At 39.4% G+C, this 22,445-nt stretch overlaps 1 protein-coding gene across 1 annotated transcript in view; it reads left to right on the top strand.

The window, feature by feature from the left end:
• Positions 1–13,982: 13,982 nt before the first annotated feature.
• Positions 13,983–22,445, top strand: part of atp2b2 (ATPase plasma membrane Ca2+ transporting 2) — a gene marked incomplete at its 5' end in the record, with an annotated part of 74,211 nt that continues 65,748 nt past the window's right edge. The window contains one exon of the mRNA XM_083939716.1: positions 13,983–14,187. Coding sequence (XP_083795842.1) covers positions 13,983–14,187 — 205 coding nt within the window. The remainder of the gene's footprint in view (positions 14,188–22,445) is intronic.

A 22,445-nucleotide genomic window follows, 5' to 3' on the forward strand; every position in this document is an offset into this window, starting at 1 on the left:
TATCTTTGGACTGTGGGAGGAAGCCGGAGAACCTGGAGAGAACATGCAAACTCCACAAGAAGGGCCCCAGCTGGGATTCGAACCAGGAACCCTCTTGCTGTGAGGCAACAGTGCCAACCACCATTTCACCGTGCCGCCCATCTGAAATACATCATGACTAAAAAAAACAGATGTGTACAGCAGCCTAAATACCTTGCTCTGCTCTGTTATATCTCATATATTAAAGAAAGAATCTGTAAGAGCCGCAGTGCATTAGATTTTGCTGTGTCATCCTCACCTCTGTTTAGCATACCGACAAACACACTACTAAAGTAGACCTGACATTCATTTTTCTATGCAAAAAAATCTTGAGGAGATTTGAGCAAAATACAGGTACAGTGAGCATTTCTTTATTTTCTTCATTCTTGTTAGTAATACCAAATGAAAGGAAAAGTAACATTATAAATAGATACATTTGGTTGGTGAATATTTTTTAACCAGTGGAAGAATTCTTAGAAAGCAGGAGAGGAAAGAAAAGGGAAGGTAAGAAAGAAGAGATGAGTAGAGTAAGTACAACTGAGAGGGACTGCCATGCTATTTGAGGATAGTTTTAATTCAGTTATTATTCCTATTTTTAAGGATTTAGAGTGGTCCTATGCTGTGCAGATAATAAAGCTCTTTGAGGAAAACTTGGGATTTTGTGCTATATACCGGTAACTAAAATACACTATGTTTTATTTCTGTATTTGTAGACGTTAATTGTTTATTTTCTTGTTTGATTTCTATAGTTTTGTCTGAAAGGTTAAAATTGGGTTTATTTTGGATTCAGGACATCCTCATGAAATGTACATACAGACTGCCTGCAGGGTTTAAACTACTGCAAGCAGTCACTTGAAACTGACACCCACTTACTTTGAGTGTAATGTTAGATTGCTCGGTCCATGAACAAGCATCTGTGTTTTTCTAATTAATTTTATCTAGATGAAAAGACATTGAGTTCCAGTTTCCCATTATGTGGGTCTGGCAGCACTGAATGTGTTAGTGCACATACATACAGTATATGTGACTCAGCAAGAGACAGTGATTAATAGCTTTTATCTAACTCTATTCCTGACCTGCCAATCATTATATTCTTGGTCTATTTCTTGGCGATAGTTGGGGAGGTGCTTTAGAAAGTGTGGTGAGTGAGGCCTTTTCGCATACACAGTTAGGTTCCATATGTCTGACTTGCCACATTTAAACAATACAACGTGAGGGTAAATGCATTCACTTTTGTACAAGTTCATTTAAAACTTGTACTGCTATCTTGTTCAGATCGGTATGATGGAAAAGCCATTTTGTGGTCATTTTGTAACTTCAAATAAATCCACTTTCACAGATGCATCATAGCTAATGGTTGTTTTTATGCAGATCAAATGGTGTAGTGTAATTTTAATAGTCCATCATGCACTTGCGATTCTGGCTGCCTAGACCACCTCTCCTTTCAAATTCATCTTCACAGAGCAGTTTTCTTGGCTTTACTTGGTAGAGGTGTTTATATATTTTCATGTGTAAACATTTAAATGTACATGAAATACAACTATTAATGAGATTAATGGAGTGTTGATGTTGATGATTAACAGTGTGAATTGCTGTTTGCTGTCATTTTTGACAATACCACTGGGGGTACTAAAGGCAGGAATTTTCAATGCCTACAATTAGTTGTTTATTGGTAATGGTGTTTTTATGTGTAATATGTTGAAGTACAGTTGTTTGTATAGGACTTCTTAGCTTGTTGTTCAACTGTCTCCTCTTTCTTAAATTAATTGATCAAAAAGGAGCAGGAAGCACTCGTACTATACTGTAGCTAAATCCAATAAAAGTGGTGATATCAGCTTGTATCATGTCATCACCAGCTAACACTCTGATGATGTACTGTATGCCATATGAAATTTTATAGCCACACGTGTATTGCCATAATAGCGCAGGTGTAGTAAAATGTTCCCATATCATGACATAATCTAAAATGTCATGCTGTAATATGGCAGGTAATAAACATGATGTTTGTTTTGTCAGTGTTTGTACTTGTTAGCAATGTGTTGGAATTCAGTATATCCAGGTAAGTAGTAGAGATTTCTTAGGATGTAACTGTCGTAATTGTTACCTAATGTTTCTAAAATTTCAGATGAAAAGGTAGACACGTTCTCAGTTTAACTATCTTTGCTACAATATGGGTTGACCGTGTGATGCCTTAAGCCCGTTTTGCAGAGTTTTATATCTTCATGTGATGTGCATTAAGGATATATTCAAAGTACTATTGTTACTCATTCACTCTTCTTATTTTTTTTCTCCTCATTCTGTCTTTAGTCCCCTTCTAGCACACTTAGGCTGCATGTGTTGAATTTAAATAGACCAATGACTCCCTCATGATTTCCACAGGCTCATCTGGAGCATGGAGAGGGCCACAGCAGTTTTTCCTTTTTTCTTTCTGTCTTTCTGTGACCTTGCAACAGAAAGTTAATGTGTGTGTGTGTGTGTGTGTGTGTGTGTGTGTGTGTGTGTGTGTGTGTGTGTGTCCGCCTCTGTGTCTGTGTGGGCATGCATAGGAATGTGCACACAGTATGTACATAGTTATTAGAAAGTATGAGGTGTGTGTGATCTCGCATAGTCAATACATGAATATAAATCCACGAATGTATGTTTGGTTAAAATTATTGATATAATCCATGGCCTTTGTCGGTATAACAGTTTTTTAGCCTTCAGAATACCCAACTGCGTTGAAACAAAACAACACAACAAAATAATAATAACAGAGTGCAGCTTGTGCTAATTCAGGATGAAAATGGGATAAATGTGTTCTGGCGGACTAAAACGGCTACTGGTGACTATTTGGTAAGCCGTCTCTTTAGTTCTATTAACAGTTAGACGTGCTCTACTGCGCGCATCCTGCAGCCAATTTGACACCTTTTCTGTCTTATCTCTCTGTAGACAGTTGAATTCAAAGCAAGAATAATATTCTTAACATTATTATCAAAACTCTTTCTATTTCTAGTCTATCTTTCTGGGCCTACTTTTCAGTGAAAGCTGAAACACCAGGATTAGTCATTTTCTTCCTGTGCCTGAACCAATGTTTGTTCTCCCATAATGCATCATCAGTGCCAGATGTTTCGCTAACTATTGTTGTAGAGATTAGTCCTGCATGCTCGGTGGACCAACGAGACAGATTGTTTACAGATACCAATTCCTCACATGCACATGTTAACCCCCATCCAGTATAGGGTCCTAACATACTTCTAATATCCCCCTGTATTGTAGGAAGGCTATGTCATTGTATAATGAACCATCAGCAGGCAGAGAGGAAGGCAGGTGTACAGGAGGTAAGCAGGCTAAGCAAAAGTTCAAAGTAAAAACAGGCAGACTGGCTGGGTTGTTCATAAGAATGCTAATAAGGAAATTCGTAGAAATAAAACATGTATAAAGTTGCTTTCTGAATCGGAATTCCTCCGAACTTATTGGTTCCTTATATCAATGCCGGCACATTTTTATGACACTTGCGTATTGCAAAATTCATCATCAAACTCATACAGCTACACTGCTGGAAAATAGCAACAAAAAGGAGGCATGCCGGAGATGAAGAAACAGTCTGGAGCTAAGCATTATAACATTAATGCTAGACAGGCACTCTTGGCAGATTTTTTCTTTGTTCAAACTCTCAGATAATAATATAATAACAGGACCAATAAGCAGAATCAGCATTCTCATCCCTAAACATACATTAAGAGAGGGACAGAACCAGATAATTTAGAAAAAAATGCTACAAAATCATCAAGCGTGAATGATGAAAAATGTCTTGCTGACTGATGTTACAACACAAAGCAGATGAAGTTAATGTTATCTGATTTGTTAGACCAGTTCTAGCCATCCTTTATTATGAGTGATGTTCAGGATGAGTTTGAGCCTGCATTAGTTTGGAATGATGACACAGTTGACACAAATTACCTTGTAATTTTTAGGATTAAGGGCTTTATTCACTTACTTTCCAGTTGGCTGAAGCCATCTAACATTTGATTTTTTTGCAACTTGAAGGCAAGCCCTCAAATCTTGATGTAATGATACTCAAAATATCAAATCCAAGTGGAGACGAGCTGGCAGCAGTCAAGGGCTCAGTCTGAGAAAGGGGAAGAAAGATGTTTCACCATGTTTTTTTGTGTTTGTATGTTTTAGCTACACCACAAGAGTTTCTTCTTGTGAGATCTCGAAGATGAGAGGTTGTTACTCAAGTGGTGTATGATCTCCATCTACACCTTGTCATCACATGCATGGTCCCTACATCAAGTGTGTTCTGTATCTGTGTGTGTGTGTGTGTGTGTGGGTGTGTGTGTATTTTTTTTTCCAGTATCCAAGTTCCAGTGCACTAATTGTTTCATGTTATAAATAGATGTTCTATTTTGTTCTATTATTCTATTCTGTTTTTTACCTCAAATGTCATTTGACCATGTGTGCCTATTTAGTTGCACAGGAAGGACTGTAAAAAGCTGTATCATGCATTTTGACTTATGGGTATTTTCCGGAAACAGATTAAGCAGCTTGTCATGCTGAAAAGCCACATAGTGCTTCCATAAAAAAGGCGTACAAATCTAGGAAGAGATGAATATTCTGAGGTCAGGATCCTGGCCTACAGGGAAACAAAGACGGGGGTTAAACTTAGTTTTTGCGAACCCAATATTGTGTATCGCGTTGTGTACTGTGTATTGTGTATTGTGTATCGTGTGTCGTGTGTCGTGTGTCGTGTATCGTGTATTGTGTATTGTGTATTGTGTATCATGTATCGTCTCATCTCGTCTTGTGAGTCTTGTGCCTGAGCACCGACTGAAAGTCGGGCCAGCGAAGGCCCTATTGAAATTGCTCAAATTATTATTATTATTTTTATTTTTTTTCTCAAATTAATTGCCCATTGGAGTCTTGATAATATACAAAAACTCCCCAAACTTTACACAAAATTCAAGCTCTGTGAAAATGCATGTATTTCATTGTTTTCATGTAGAACTCTTCCAGACAACCAAAAAAGACTCTTGTAGCCATATCGTAAACTCAACAGGAATTTGGCCTTTTTGAATTTAGTCGCAATTTTTTTTGGGACATTTTGGAGATTTGCACGTGTCATACTTTAGCAAACTCCTCCTAGAGATTGAACTCGATCAACTTCAAAATCAGTCAGTACCATCTAAAGACATGTCTGATCAAACAGTACTCGATGTTTGCGTTTTAACTGCACTGTGTGGACGTGGCTTGGTGCCAAAGTTAAGAAACAGGAAATAGCTGCACTTTCAGCAAATATTGTCCAATCTGCACCAAATTTCAACTGCATGACAGGAATCCAGGCCTGAACACACCTAAATGCCAATATTGACTCACAGTTATAGCGCCCCCAGCTGGCATCCCTTAGAGTACAGCCCATATTCCCAGATTGACGTAAATGTATGCAAATCAGTAGGCGCTAGATTTTTAACACGATCGACTTTAAAATCTACCATTATCATCTGAAGACAAATGTGACCAAACGATACTCGGCACATTTTCTATTTTCTGCTCCATGTTGCCGTAGCTTGGCGTCAAAGTTAGGCCTTTCGCCATAAAACAGGAACTTGCTGTAACGTGAGCATACAATGTCCAATTGGCACCCAATTTCTCATGCATGACAAGAGTCATGGCCTCAACACACACACATCTCAATATTGACTCACATTCATAGTCTCCCCTATTGGCAGGATGAAAAATTACAAACATCATCCGATTTACATGAAATTTCCATTGTGGGCTCTGGACTTACGTAGTCCAAGTATGGAAAGAAAATACATGTTTTGTGCATGCCAATAGTGACCAACAGTCACAGAGCCACCTACTGGTAACAGGAATTCAGCTTAATATCACAAAATTCATCCGATTTACATTCAATTTTCAATGTGCCTTCTACACTTGATATAGAGCAAAACAAAGCATGTTTAGTAAGCGCTCTCTAGTGCCACACAGGGGACACGGGAAACGCTGCAAGAGTTGTGATAGATAGCCTGTTGGTGCGAGTTGCGAGGGCTGGTTTATCGTTGTTTGCGGCTTTAATTACCTATTATTATTGCTAGGGTTATACCTTTGTCCAATAAATGCTCACAATACAACAAATATTGACATAATTTCGACTAAATATTCCTTTGCCTGTTGACATCAAAAGTAATCTCTGAAAGTGGCCTGAAAACACACACGTACTCTATGTATGACTGAGCAGATTTATTTTTCTGTGACATGTACAGAGGTGAGCATTTTGCAGGAATTCCAAGCTTTAGTGGCATTAGTGATGAAGAAATGCAGAATTTAGGTGTGTCTGCACATGAGAATTCAGAGCCTTAGGTATTCCATTATGTTATGGATCCAGAACCAGAATTTACAAGGTTAAATTCACAATCTCTGCCTCATAACACACAAGCTTTAAACATTAAATCGTAAAAGTGATGATGACTCAGTATGTTTTGCAGGACCTCTTTGTGATTACAAGTGTCATTCTGAGGGCCATCCCTGTTCTGTGAGCCATATTACATGCGAACTGCATCATGTGTCACTGTGTGTGGATTAGTAAAATCCCCAGGAGCACATGTCTAAACCACTTGTTTTATGTGTTATTTGCGTAAGGTCATGATACAGAAGCTGGGTTGGAGCATGGAGCACAAAAGATGTGAAAGTTGTAATCATTACAAAGAGCATAAGTGGTAGACACTACTACGCTGAGTTAACTAAGTCAACAGGGCAGTCTCCTTTAAGGAGAATGGAGACTTGCTTATTTCACTGTACCTATCATATGCTTGGCTCTGATTCATGGAATGCACTGTTTGGTTCGTGATTGTTTCACAGTTTGTAGCCTTGGTTTTAGTTACAGGATATACATGAAAGACTTCACCTAGCAGGGTGATACCTTATCTAGAATTGAATGCTGCAATGTTGATGATAGTCTATCTTAGATGCTCTTGTGCATTCTGATATCAATTCCTATACGAGGTGATTGACAACTAGAGGCCATGTTCCAGGAAAAGTTCATTCATCAGCAGATAGTAAAACTCCTCATTTATAGCATGATCTCCTACAAAGGCAAAACCACAACCTGTAAAAGCACCAGTGCATCCACTATCAAGCAAACACTTAACTACTTATTACATCAATATGTTTACACAACATTTGGGTTAGCTAGTTTTTCAATAATAATGACTTTCATGCTACATCTTTTTGTTACATTTCAACATGCTTGGCAATACAATTTGAGAATTTATTTGGTTACAGTTGCTCCAGGCAGGATTACACTCTGCATCTCCATATCTCCCTCTAAAGCCTGACAATATAGCTTACGTTATATAATGCCATTTGCTTACTAGGAACACCCAGAGCGAGGTATTCAGGTGGCTGTGGATACTGTACAACAGAACTCCTTACAACAGCAACAAAGACAGGACAAAAAAGGCAGTTGTTAAAAGAATTAAACTATGTTAGATAAATAAACTATAGTTGAGAATAAATGTGCAGTTGAATTGAAAGTACCAAAGCGAGAGAAAAAGCCGTACACTGCAGAAGCAGAAAAGCAAAGGGGGGCGGTGAAGCTGAAGAGAGAGACACCTTGACATATTTCTGAGGCTCTGTTTGTCCTCTTTAGGAGATTTTTCATAGATGTGAAAGTTCTCTTTTTGGACCAAAGGCTTGTATTGCTCAGAGCTTCGTCCTCTAACCCAGTCATCTCACAGCTAGGATATCATTACCTGTTCTTATATTCTTGCTTCTCACTCTGCAGTGACACACAGTCGACAACCCCTCCGGTCAACTGCTTTTTTTCAAAAACCCCTCACCATCTATAAGCCAACATAAGCACACACGCACATACACATATATATGCGTCTCGTTCTTTCTTTTTCTTTCTGACTCATCCCCCTCTCTAGTTTTTTGCCCTACAGTTTATCTTCTGCTCTGCCTGATATGTGTTGGAACTGCAGTCTTTTCCGAGCTCCTGCATTGGTTTCCAAAATAACTGTTTTCTTCGTCAGACATTGTCTGCTGTGCTTAATTAGCATGGCAGCTGCTTCCAACCCAATTAGAGAGCACTGATGGTTGTTGAAAAAAGTCTCTCTGTGTGGTTGTTATGTAACAATTCACCTCAGAGACGATGTCAGTTAACATGGCTTTCTTTCATTCTAGGTGTGCACGTGTGCACTTGGATATTGCAGCGCAGTATTGCAGTACAGCTGCTATCTAATGTGTTACATGCGGTGTTGGGGGTTCCCAAAGTATTGTGTAACAACTTCTGCTGCTTAGCTGATATTTATTATTTAATTTAGAAAAATTAAGTTTCATAAACGGTTCATTGCAGAAACTGGAAGTGTAGTGCAGGTAATATTCTTTATATGTTTAAACAGTAAAGCTACTTTTATTGAGTTCCAAGCAGCACTGAAACACATATGTGCTCAAACACACATAAGTCAAAGGAGGCCATCAGCTTTGTGACACCAAAACAAATCAGCAACATAATTAACATACAGAATCAGCAAGTCCCTTAATTTGTACTGTATATGTTGTAGTGTACAAGGAGTGAAAACACCGTTATAAGAATATTCACAATGTTAATACAGCCCCATCCAAATATTAAATTGCTATATATGCAACCTTTTTTTTGTCAGTGAGCTGTTGGTTGTCATTTCTCAGGCTCTAGTTTGTGGTGATGTATCGATTGGCAGGCTAAGGTGTTCATGTTATTTGTTCCCTACCACATGAACCCCTTGTTAAAAAATAATCCAATCATTGCTTTTTAACATGTCTTGAAATGAAACTCTTCATGTCATGTTACAAACCCATGTGCATTTGTAAACCTGTCATCTCAAATTATAATGTGATATTTACGGATGTGCAGGTGTGCAAAATTCTCTATGATCAGTGAAGTCTCCTGCACTACATTTTGTCACAGGCAGGGGGAGCTATATGCCAGTGCTGCTGCCACTGCTGATGGTGCAGTGGCACAGCTCCTACCTCAGCTCTGCCTCACTGTGCTCAAGGACATTTTGAGACATACACAGAGAATGCGCATGGCTTCACTGTTGAGGACAGCAAAATATCCACTGCTTGCCAGATCAGAAACGTCTCATCAAAGAGAAGGCAGCAGTTATTGCACCATTTAATCATCAACACGTATTCTCTATAATCACAGTCCTGAACAGAGAGACCCAGCAGACGAGTCACTAGAAACAAACAGATAAATTCAAATTAAATGTAACATCAATGCAAAGATAGAATTCATAATATATGGTGCATAAAGTGTGAATTTGAACAAGCCTCTCCTGAAGATGAATGGGCAAAGAGATACTGTGATGATGATGTCGTCACATTTTTTTGCTTAACAACACAGGGGTTTTCCCAGTGTACTGCAAGGCCCTAAATGTATTTTTACATAATTGTGGCAAACTCCTTTGTGTGCAAAGATATTTTGACTGATCATTGACTGAGGCTGCCAGAATATGATGCACTTAAGAAAATGCAGTAATGCAGGGTTGCTCAGTGGCATTGTAGCACATTTTCTATCTGTTTTAATGTGTTATTCATGGTTAAATAACAAAAAAACATTCTGTATTTCGGTATTCAGTATTGCTGCATGAGCTTTACTGTATGTTAATATCCCTTTTTGTATGTCAGCTATAGTTTCATCATACGACAAATACTGTAGTATGGTGGTCAGATGGTCTTAGCATCTGGCTGTGGAACTTCACCTTTAATGTTTTTCCCATATGTTGTTCAATTTCATAAAGACCAATTAAGGGTTCTCGAATTTTAGGGGAGAAGCTGACTTTCTCCTTGAGTCATGTTAGTCATCTCGTCAAGCCATGGGGAGCATGCCGACAATTATGCAGACAGACTGGCAAATAGGCAGGGAGGTAGACAGAAAGATAGTGCAGCATGGAAGTGTTACAGATAGACTTTTAAGCAGGATCACAGCATAGAGATTGGTAGGAAAGTATACACGCGAACAGGTCCATAGACAGTACAAAAGATGATTGGCCGTAGTGGTGGTGATTGAAATATCGGCGACAGAAGGCTTTTGCAAGATGCTAACAATATAATGAAGCGCTCCATATCTCCAACCGTTAAGGAAAAGGAAAAAGTTGGCCACCCTTTGATGTTCATATTATTTAACAGTGAGGACCAACCCTTTTGACACACTGCCTTCTTATCTGTGAATGTATATGAAGCACCAACAATAGCTCTACTTACAGCTGCTCTCCTTTTCTATGAAAAGAGTTCAATTGTGTCTGTACATGTATGCATGTTAGTGTATTTGTGTGTTTACATTATATAAAAAGGAGAACATGATTTGCTTTGAAGTTACTCTGCTCAGGCTTCAGCAGTGCACTTCACCTCTATCTTACCTTTTTAAAACCCTTTCTTTGGTCTCTGCCTCCCTCCATCTTCATCTTCCAGCTATCGTCTTTTGCAAACTACCATCTCCCTCACCCACCTTCCTCATAATTCTCCTCATTTCCCTCCCTCCGACATCTCAATTTTTTCACTCCTGCGCATGCCATCGTAATTTAAAGATAGACAGCTGCACACCAGCAGAATAAAACACCACCATCGCCACCAGTCACTTACATCACCAACATATTATTATGAAGCTGGAAACACACCACTTTACATGGTCTGGATGAACATATATTGTGGAGGGAGCTGCTCTGATATTCAAACCTAAATTAGTCATGAAATACTGTCTTTCTATCAACAATTTATTTGTCTTTCAAACAAGAAAAGATATTAGAAAGAAGTCATTGTTGCATTATAGATGTTACAATGTAAAGGATAATCTTTTTTGTTGTGTTTTTAGAAAAATGGTAATCAATACTGGTAATGCGTATTTGGATCTTATTATGATTTTTTTAATTAGGTCTTGTGATCATCAGCATTATTGTTTCCTCAAGTTGTGCTTCTGGCCACACCAGCTTAAATATTCAACAGCCACAACTGTCAAAGCAGCAGGTTTTCAATTCACAGGACCCTGAATCCTGCTGGTTTCCATTCTTCCCTTATACACTGTAATTGTTTACTTTTGATGCCAGGGTACAGTATAGGTATTACCAGTATAACTGATGATGGTGGCCACCAGAATTACTGGTGTGATGTAGTTTCACTCCTCAGCCAGCCATTTGATTAACCATCCAGGCACACAAATACACACACATATAATTATCTGTGTAAGCATTTGTTTGCCTTCATTTGTCAGTTTTGGAGGATCTGGTTGGCACATATGTCTACCTTGGCATGCAAAGAGTACCACCCACATTGATTGGACCTGATCAGCAGCATAAAAGGTTGGAGAAATAACCGAGGAAGTTTCCGTCCTGCCTTGTGCTATCCTTTTTTTAAAATCATTTAAATTGAGAAACTATCCAAAACACATAATATCTTTAAGTTAATGAACAATTATTATATTAGTCAGTAGGTTGTGAAAAACATCTAATTAGAAATACTTTAGAGAAATGTTTAGCTGGTTTATTAAGTCACACCTGTCCAGGTGACATTGCCAATGTTGTCTAACTTTGTCACTTCAGTAAGGGCTGGAGCTCATTAACAGATAGGTTTGGTCCCTGTGGAGTTACAGATGTGTATTCATGTGTTGGCAGGAGCTCTTAATAACCTGCTGTGACAAGGTTGTTGCCCCGCTGTTCCGCACTATTGTGTCTGGTACTAGTCCCATCTGTATGATCATATTTTGATATTTGAGACTGGACACCTTGCTGATTGTATCAGTCTGGCCAAATTAAGCAGAATGTGCCAACAGTACCAACGATCTGAGTGTGCCCACTACAAATTGTGTTGGTGAGTTTTATCTGCTACTAGGTGGATTTTCTATGGATTCCCATTGCTACTTCCTAATAGACAGCAAATGGCTAGTCAAACTGTATTTTCCAACCTGCTCCATTGTCTTGTTAACTTATATTTCAGGGAGACTACTGTTCCAGCATCAACCTGTTTTCTAGGTTTTGGGAATGTTTTTACAACGATACATTTCCTATCAGCGAGAGACATAAATATTGTATTTGTGTTGATGATACCTGGTCATTCAAACTATTTTACTGCAAACTAACAAAGTGAAATATCTTGAAAAAACATGCCACTAGGTAGCTCCATCATCGTTGCTGTAGTTAAGACATGTAGGAGATTGCACAGATTTCACCTGCAGTCACAGCTGCAGTCATCATGAATGTAGCTTAAAAAAGGAGCACATACAAATTACTGGCGACAGATCACTAGTGTTTTGTGTATTCTATTGTGACATTACGTGTTTGTGGGGAGGTGGATAGGTTTTGAGAAACTGATGACTTAAAGGAAAAGGATGGCAATATTACTATGGACTGATCCCATTAACAAGTATTTTGTCATGCTGCTTATCAGTGCAATGGACTAATATTGTCTATTTTATTAAAGCAAAACAATTAGCCACACCAAGCATTGTGTGACATGTTATTTTATTACAGTGAATCTAGGCTCTGTTGTTTATTTTGAATTCTGGTGCTGAAAATACTCTCTAGAGCAACCACAGCTGCTTGAGTAACTTGATAATAACTTTAGTGTCCAGCAGTTTCAGGAAATTAACTGTATATGTGATCTGTTTTTAAATATAGAGGGAAAGTAGACTATTGATATTGTTTTTTTCATTGGATTCGTGACACCAAGAAATTTGTTCCGTGATGGTAATTTACTTGAAAATTAACTTTCAATTATCTTAATCCAGCAAATTGCACTGTAACACCTTCAAAGTGAAGAAGTCTCTTCTCTTCTCTGAGTATAGTCCTAAGGCGAGAGGGCAGGAGACATGGAGGTAAATCATTAAAGCAAGGCATTACAAGACAATAGGCGGAGGAGGGGATCACTGAGGAAGTAACTGCATAGGAGAGGTCACTTACCGTAGAATGAGAGAGAACTGGAGGTAAAATAAAATAGCAGCAGCAACTCCACAGCTCAGCCCATCCTCCCTGTGACAGCGCAGCGTTACGTGCTGCCTCTCTGCTTTGTCGTCAGAGCAGCTCCAGCCTCCCGCCCGCGCACAACTCCTCTCCGCTCTGCACCAGAAAGGAGCATCCTCTTCTCTACACCCTCCCTCGTTTTTGTATCCTTTCTCCCTCTATCTCTCTTTCTCTCTGGCAGTTGGTGTGTCCTCAGAATGAGGTTAGCAGCACCGGTAGCAGCAGTAGATAGAGACAGCAGAGCCACAGTTACTGTAGCAGTCAGGAGAGACTGTCCTTCAGCCGTGCACCATCTACTGCTGCATTCACCCCTGCCCTGAGAACGCAGTGCTCATCCTTGTGGTCTCTCTCTGTGTCTCTCTCCCTCCTACCTCACCTTCTGTTATCTCTCTCTCTCTCTCTCTCTCTCTCTCTCTCTCTCTCTCTCTCTCTCTCTCTCTCTCTATAGCAGTGATTGGTAAGACCACCATGTAGAGACAGAGAGGCAGCGGAGGCAACAGCAGCATAGCAGCAATGGGAAGCCACACATGGAGCGGGTCTGGACTGCAGCCGTGGTGAGCCTGAGACCTACAGGACTTGCAACCACCATCATTGCCCTTCTCAGGACCTGACCACCGGGGCTGTCCAACGCTCACCTGGATGCTCCCCACTTGTGTGTCTTCATCCCCTCCTCTTCTTGTTCTCTGCTGCTCATTCTCCTCTTCTTCTGTTTCTTCTCTTTGGTGGTTTTTGGTCTGCCGATATCTCAGAGTCTCCTGAAACAGAGAAGCTGCACATCGATTAATCCCCTTGGATTTCCCCCTTTTTTAATCTGCCTACTTTACATACAAGTGGCATAATTTTTCCTTTTTTGGGTTGCTGTTTCCTGCTTGAAACCTATTTTGAATTTTTTGGATGAGACTGAGCTCATCTCTCTCTGTTGTGAAAGCTTTTTGATCGATCTATAAGCAATAACTAACACTTATATAACTGACTTGACTGGCCGACATCATGGGGGACATGTCCAACAGCGATTTTTATGCCAAGAACCAAATAACCATAAACGAGGACAACCATGCAGCAGGCTTCGGCTGCTCGGTCATGGAGCTGCGCTCGTTGATGGAGCTGCGTGGCACAGAGGCGGTGGTCAAGCTCCAGGAGGACTACACTGGTGTAGAGGGACTGTGCAAACGACTGAAAACCTCACCCACAGAAGGTGAGTCCCAGTGCTTTTCTGTATTAGTTTATGGGTGTGTATGAGAATATGTGTGCACTATGTGTATTGAATTAAGGACATCATATTGATGTGCATTGATATCTTCTACTACTGTATTTTCACTGTGTGTACTCTCACTTTTAATATGGATGATTAGTCCAACTGCTTCATTTGATATACACCTCAGTGGTATAACACAGAAACCGTGTAAAGCACCTGGATAAATGCTTAAGCACATCATCAGAAGACTGGGGAGGGAGTCCTGTTTGAAGGGACTGATGAAAATATGAAAATTCTCCCCAGCCAGCTAGTGTTAGACCTGTTTAGTATGCATAGAAATCTCTCCGGACAGTTTAACCCCTTCAGTCTCCCTCCTCCATACAAGCCCCATCACCCTCCCTTGTCACACTCCCTTCCCGTCAGCCAATCAGCCGTGGCCTTATTAAGGAGCAGGTCTCTGGGGTAACATGGTAGAGGTTCTTGCCACGTGGGATGTGCTGTGGCATCTGCAAATATGTATTGGCAATGAGTGGAATGAGAAAGCAAGAAACTCAATAATAATAATAAAAATAATAATGATAATAAAAATAACAATAAATTGCACATTTCCTGTTAAATTATTTCCTGTAAAACTATTTGAAAATACAGTGACTATTTCATATCTGCAGTGCAAATGCCAGATACTTCCCCTGTCCACTCTTTTTGTCTTACTTACAGGTGTAAGTGAGTTAAATTCTACCACTATTTATAAATCCCTTCAAATGCATTTTATCATCCACCTATGCCATATTATCCTCCTGAGGTTATTCAAATATTTATACAGACTTTTACTGTTAATCTGCCACACTTTTACTTTATCTACATATTGCATGAAAGTAGGATTTTCTGTTGATGCGAGCATGCAAAAAACAGACCTCTCAAATGGCGAGTAGTAATTTGTGTTGAATATTTATAACAGTGTTGAAATCATCCGTCTCCCTTGGTGTAATAATCATTGATCAGTATTCATGTAGTGTCATCTGTGTGACATTAGAGGTAACCTGTAACCTTATGGGCTGATAGTCACAGAAGATTGTGTTCCCTGGTCTTCTCATCCAGTAGCATCACTTCTAGGTCAGCCGGTTTTAATATCTGTAGAAAAACAACGGCAGAATAAACTAGAATTCAGAGAATCTTCTGTATCACAAGAGTTAAAAAAGAGTGTGAATAAAGCGCAAGTCAAAATGCGATTGACTAGAATAAAAGCATTGATTAACACTGACTCAGATAAGAGATGCAGGACCTTTTGCTTGTCACCATCTTACCAACATGAGTGCGAAAGAATGCCTGCAGTGTTACAGCGATACAGAAATGAAATTTGAAATTAAAAAATAAAATGTCATATAAAAATTATCATAAAGATGTGAATTTATAATCAAATCTACCCATTCTAGTGAGCATCATGATTACTCAGGATCACAGCCTGCATACTTGCAATAAAACTAAAAACAAAATTAATTAAACTCATAGAAACAGGAATATTGTAATAATTAACATGCTTTCTGTTACGGATAATCTTATTTGTTGAACCTTTTACCAGTGCCAGTTTTTTGTATGTAATTTAAGGAAAGCTGTCATAGTGTACAGCAAAGTCAAATAATGAAATGGCTACTATGAGGACTAACATCATCACACATGAATACAATTTGGCTCATTGACTCCACATTGACCCTTCATCTTCCAGTCATACCCAATTCATGCAACTCTGAGACTGTTTAGAGTGTTTAGGGACCCCAGCATGCAGAAACATTCAAATACAGCAGTTTTAGAATAGAATAAAAAAAACACACTGATGCTGGATGAGAAAAACATTTTTCTACCGTAAAATGCATAGGATTATTATAAAGTTGGCATGTCTGTAAAGAGGACACTTGTGGGAACCCATAGAACCCATTTTCATTCAGATACCTTGAGGTCAGAGGTCAAGGAACCCCTTTGACAATGACAATGCATGTTTTTCCATCACCAAAATTTTGCCTCAATTTAGACCGTTATTTAGCCGTCTTCTCGACAAGCTATCATGACATGGTTGATACCAATGGACGCTTTAAGTTATCTAGTTTCATATGATACAAACGCCTTGCTTAACAACAGAGCCGGCTACTGCCTCATGATAAAGACGGTGATGTCGGTCAAGGTCGCTGACAATCCCGGGGGTCTCAGAGGGTTAAGTAAAAATCAGTAGTGTTTGAGAATCAATACAGTATCACAAAGCATAATACCGCAATACTCAGTAGTATTGTTATTTTCTTGCACCACTAGTAATTACATGACATAGATCATTAAAACAATAAACATTTTCTTATGAAATATTTTCTAGTGCATTTTTAGATTTCAATACAAGACATTATTCTGGATCACAATGCAGAATTATAGTTCCTCCTTTCTGATGTTATGTGGGTGAAAAAGTAATCATAAAAAGCTTGAAAAGAAATGTAAAATGTTTGTGGCTCTAAGAAACAATTCAGAATTTCTGTAAATGAAAATTCTGCCATTAATTATATTTGGCATTTACAGGATTCACATGAATGCATTGTGTGTAGTGCAGTATTCTGTTTGGATTAAAGCAACAACATGTAGGATTTGCTCCCCCTATAGTTGGGAAACAGTATTTTCTTTGACTACTGTTAAAGTTGTTTCATGATCAGGGGATACACATGCATTTGTTGACAAGCCAACAATACACGCAATGCATTCAGACTAAGCTATCACTATCCCATTTTCTTTTCTTGGTCTCCTCGGACAAAACCTTTGCTTTCTTTGGTTTACTTTCATTCCGGCTATGACATCAACACAGTATACACAGTCTACACACACTGTACCAACTAACAAATAGGCATACACAAGTTATGCTAGACAGCTGGGCTCTGGCATCCGAATTTGAGGAAATGGAGGGTTTTGAAGTATGCCGTAAAGCAGTCGATTATTTTGCATTTTTTTTTGTGCGCAGGTGTTTCGAAATCCAAAGTTGCATTATGCCAGTGAAAGTGATACAGACTCCGTCAGGATACGACAAATGTCCACTTATAGAAAGTGGATGTACCATCACAAGGTTCTTGGAAATATATTATGAAGGAGTAAAAACCATATGACGTTGCTTTAATGAGGTGCCTACGTATTATTGTTTGTCACTATTTTCATTGGGAAAATCCATTTGCCGTATTTTGGTTGAGATCTTACCTTACTGCTAACTAGCAGGATGCTCCTTTCTTCATCCCTGGTTAAAATTATTAATTGTCATAATGAATTGTGTTATCTCTCACTGGAATATTCACTAAGTGGAAACTGAGTAATAGTATCTGGTGCTATTTGCATTAGTGTTCCCAGCTGTTTCTATGTTTATGCTTGTGTGGGTCCCCTTGTGTGGTGTGTAGTTGCTCCACAGAACATATGTTACCTCCGAAATATGATCATGGTAATTATCTGTGAAGGTATTCTGTATTGCTTGCTGTCATCATGTGTGGCGCATGTAATGTGTATGTGTCTCAGGGGATTGCGTTTGATGGTAAGAGGCCCTGAGCACAGTTGACCTATTAGCCTCATATACCATCGCCTATACCAGCCCTTTCATATGATACTAACAGTCCATGAATGGCTCGACCACATACATTTAGATGCAGAAGGCACCATGCTCCTTCTATATTGTTGCTATAGTACATGAAACTGTAAAATTCAGAAAACAAAAGGCAACAGCTGTTTTTTCAATCTATTTAACGAGAAATATGAGTTATATACAACTACATGTGACAGTTCCCGGAACTCACTGCATTTCCAAGCAGTTGGACAATACATGACAGACTGAGGACTGCTACAATACCTCCCACACACGATAAAAGAAATAGCATCTACAATACAATAGCCATGGTTTAGGGAAATATATCTTGGTTGTTGATAATCCAAACATTTCAAGATCTAAAAGAAGTTTCCTTTAAGACATTTCTTCAGGCATTATTATGTTAATCAGATTTTTTTAAAGGTTTCATGACCCCCATGGTTGCATTCTCTAAACCCATAGGAGGCATGTAATATTTGAATTGAGGGTAAAACATAAACATCCTGAGGAAAAAAAACTCCCCTTTTTTCAAGTCAAAATTGTATGCGATACTGTACCTTAATACACGATGATTAGGATGGTGATTAAGTGGCACATTTTATAACATGCATGGATTCTCTATTTCTTACCCTTCAATTGTCTCAGTAGCCTTCTTCCTTGCACTGTGAACCTGCACCCAGGATGTGTTGCCTTGTGGGTGACTGTGGGGTGAAGAAGCTTGCGTTTCCTCTAGACAGCAAGTGCCTTCTCTTGAGATAGGAGAAAAGACAGCTGGAATGTGCTCACAGCGTAACTATTTTCTGTACTGTAGACTGTAGACCGTCAAGAGCTTCAGCACATCGGTGGGTTCTCCTGGGTAGGGAGAAAGCAATTGCGAGAGAGTGCTCAGGGCAGAGCCATTCCTTGAGGGACGGGAGGATGAAAAGGTGCTTAGGACTTTAATAGACTTTGATGTTGTGAGAAAGGGACGGCAGGATTGTATTTGACTCGGCTGTACTGGAAATTAGGTGTAAATATTGATACATGTGGAAATCACATTATCTTCAAGTAGTCTTTTCAAGCAGATTTTAAAACATTCATCACACAAGTTTTTGCTAAATTTGACGTAAAACCAATTAGTCCTGTGGCAAGTCCCCCCTTTTTTTTCTGTATACAGTACGCCTAATACTTTTATAATACCTTGACATCATCTTTCCCCAAGTCCATATCGATGATGCTTACCAATATCTCAAGCACATCAGAACTATCTCAAATGTAATCTCCAACCTTTATATAAAAAGATTTATACATATACATATTCATACATATTAAATGTTTGCATCTCCTCTGAATCTTGACTAGATTTCCCTCACCACCCACAAAGCCGTAAACAACCTTGCACCCTCATACCTGACAGATCTCCTCCATCACCACTCCCCCACTCGCCGCCTCCGCTCTGCTTACGGCAACCTTCTCATCCCCATCACCAAAACCAAATATTGCACACTTGGGGACCGAGCCTTTGCCATCGCCGCCCCTACCCTCTGGAACTTCCTGCCCCTTGCCATCCGGAACTCAGAAACACTCCCGTCATTCAAGAGTCAGCTTAAATCCCATCTCTTCGGGATCAACTACAACAACTAAAATCCACCATCTTCCACCCTCTATTTATTATTAATGTGATGTTCTAGTGTTGTTTAACGTGCTTCCTGTTTGATTGTCTATTTTTTGTATATGTGTAAAGCGTCTTTGAGTACTGAGAAAAACCCTATATAAAATAGATCTGTTATTATTATTATTATTATTATTAATTATCATTATTATTATTATTAGTGCTATTATTATTATTATTATTATTATTAATATTATTATTATCATTATGATTATTATTATTAAGATAGATATCTACATGCCAGGTTAATAATATTGACACTAACATCTCATGTCTCGCATCATCCACCTTTTTTTCTCTTCTTCCTCACCACATAGATTGCTGAATTAAAAAGAGTTATTTCAGGCTTCCATAGCTCTGAAAGTGAAAGTCTCACTCTGTCTCTCTCTGTGCGGACAATGGCAGGTTGTTCACGCTTGGATGTGAATTAAACTGTCACAGTTAAATGATCAGTGCAATAGATGAGCAACTGTGTTAGAAAATATCTGGATCTTTGGAAAAAAAAGGTCCAATGTACAAGCCTGTTCAATCCTGTACCTGCTCTAAGCTATGACTCCCATGGTGCATTTTTGGTACGATTTATGGCATTGATCTTCTCATCAAACTCTTCACAAGAGGGCCAATGTTGTTTATTTGAAAATAATATTACCTCCCACTTCACAACTCTAATATGAATGTCTTCTAATTTAATTTAAAAATCATCCGACTTCCTCCCTTCCTCTCCTTTTTGTCCCCTCTGGACCTCCTCGTCTTCATCTCACTTGCCTGTCCTTTCTCTTTCTACCCCCCATTCCTCTGTCTCACCACATCTTACTTCTCCTCCATTCGCTCTCTCCTGTGCTCCCATTTCTATTTCGGTCGGTCGCTGGTATCCCAATGGGCCGGTGTACAGCGTAGCCCAAATAGACCTGCTCTACATCTATAACCTTCATCATCTCACTCTTCTACTCTCACTTATTTTATTGAGGTAGTAACAATGCAATGGTGCTGGAAAAGTAGCACACCATTTTTGAACTTCCTTATGTCCCTAAACTAATAACCAAATATATTAAAGGAGTGATCTTGGTTTTTGATTCATATTAATATACTTATAATAATATACGTTTTTTGTCTATATTGAAATAATACTTAACAGACACTTGTTTTGGCATTAATCTGATGCACCTATGGTAAGATAGAGCAGAGTAGGCTTTGACAAGTGGAAAAAAAATTGGCTTGCAGAAACAGTAAACATCAGTTGATTGAGGACAGTTGTGTTTATAGCAGACCCCAGAAGGGAATGCCTCAGCATTGCTTTTTGTGGCAGTAATGACAGTGGTGGATGGTGGACAGATGATACACCATAGACAGTGCCAGTAATTCTCATGGGAGGAGGTTGTTGATGGTTTGTGTGTTAACAGTCCTCTTGCTGAGGGTGAACACTTGATTGTTTATCAGAATGTGATTTAATACCACACACACACACACACACACACACACACACACACACACACACACACACACACACACACACACACACACACACACACACACACACACACACACACACACACACACACACACACACACACACACACACACACACACACACACACACACACATCTTGTCTTACATACTTTATAAATCTATTGATCTGCAAATGGTGATTTAGTGTGCTTGCATCCACTTTTCTTTAGTGGCTGCCTTAGTCTGCTATTACATCCTCTTGCAGATACAGTTGTCCATCCAGTATCATACATAGCATTGTTACTTCCCTGTGATATATCAAGACAGTGCTGTTCTACTATCACTCTTCTTTTTCCTCCCACATATCTCACTTGCTACTGCACCCATTACGAGGCCATTATGAATTCTCTACATACAATGTTTGCCCCACTCATCTGTCATCCACCTTTTCTCCTCTCATTCTCCCTCTATCCTCTCTATGACTGCAACGTTTGGTTGAAACAACTGTCCCGTTCTCCCATTTCATTTATTTTCTTTCTCATATTCCTTCACTCACACCCACCTCCTCCCTGTTTTCCTTCTAATTTTTTTTTATCCCTCCTTACAAATAAAGTCCACATTTCAGTCTTTGTGCTGCTACATTTCTTCACATGCTCCTCCTTTAATCTTAACCCTGTTGTTCATCTTCTCCTCATCTTCTTCATTCTTCTTGTCTGTCCGTCCCTCATCCCACCTCTCCTCCTTGCTCCCTTTCTCTTCCTTCCTCCACCCCTCCCTCCCTGATGGTCCTACTTATCGCGTCCCCCAGTCGCAGTACCATGAGTGTGTTCCCCTCTGACGCAGTCTATTTAATCTTTCTCCCACAAGGGATCTCTCACGTGGAGTAGTCGTCTCTTTAATAAGGACAATTTCTCCTGCTCTGCATCTGCTCTGCAACTCTTCCTCCTCCTTCTCCTCCTCTTCTTCTCTCTTCTCTGCTCTCCACTCTCCTACCCTAGTAACTCTGTAAAAGGAGCAGAAGAGGTAAAAAAGACGAAGAAGGCAATAGGAGGCAATGAAGGAGAGAGAGAGAGAACTGGCTCTCAAAGGACAGATTATAAATGATGTACAGCCATTTTGTGCTGCGAGGGAGCAAAACCACATCGTGGGCAGATGCACACACACACACACACACACACACACACACACACACACACACACACACACACACACACACACACACACACACACACACACACACACACGCACACACACACACACACACACACACACACACACACACACACACACAAATACACAACACTACTCACATAGGTGTTCTGTTGCAGTATAGTAACAGTGACCTTGAGGCAGTGATTAAACAGTTTTGTGGCACAGTTGTCAATTACTCTAGCACTCTAAATGCAATATTGAGAAGATTTACCGGCGAAAGAAATGTGCTAGAGTCTTAAGAAGCAGTCCAGCTAACATGTCTTTGGCATGTCTTTGCCTGATTTTATTAATGGTTAATACACATTTTATTGGTGCTTCTAGATCAGAAATAAGCAATATTAAATGAAAAAAACTCA

Source organism: Echiichthys vipera (genome assembly GCF_963691815.1).
Source record: "Echiichthys vipera genome assembly, chromosome: X".
NCBI lineage: Eukaryota > Metazoa > Chordata > Actinopteri > Perciformes > Trachinidae > Echiichthys > Echiichthys vipera.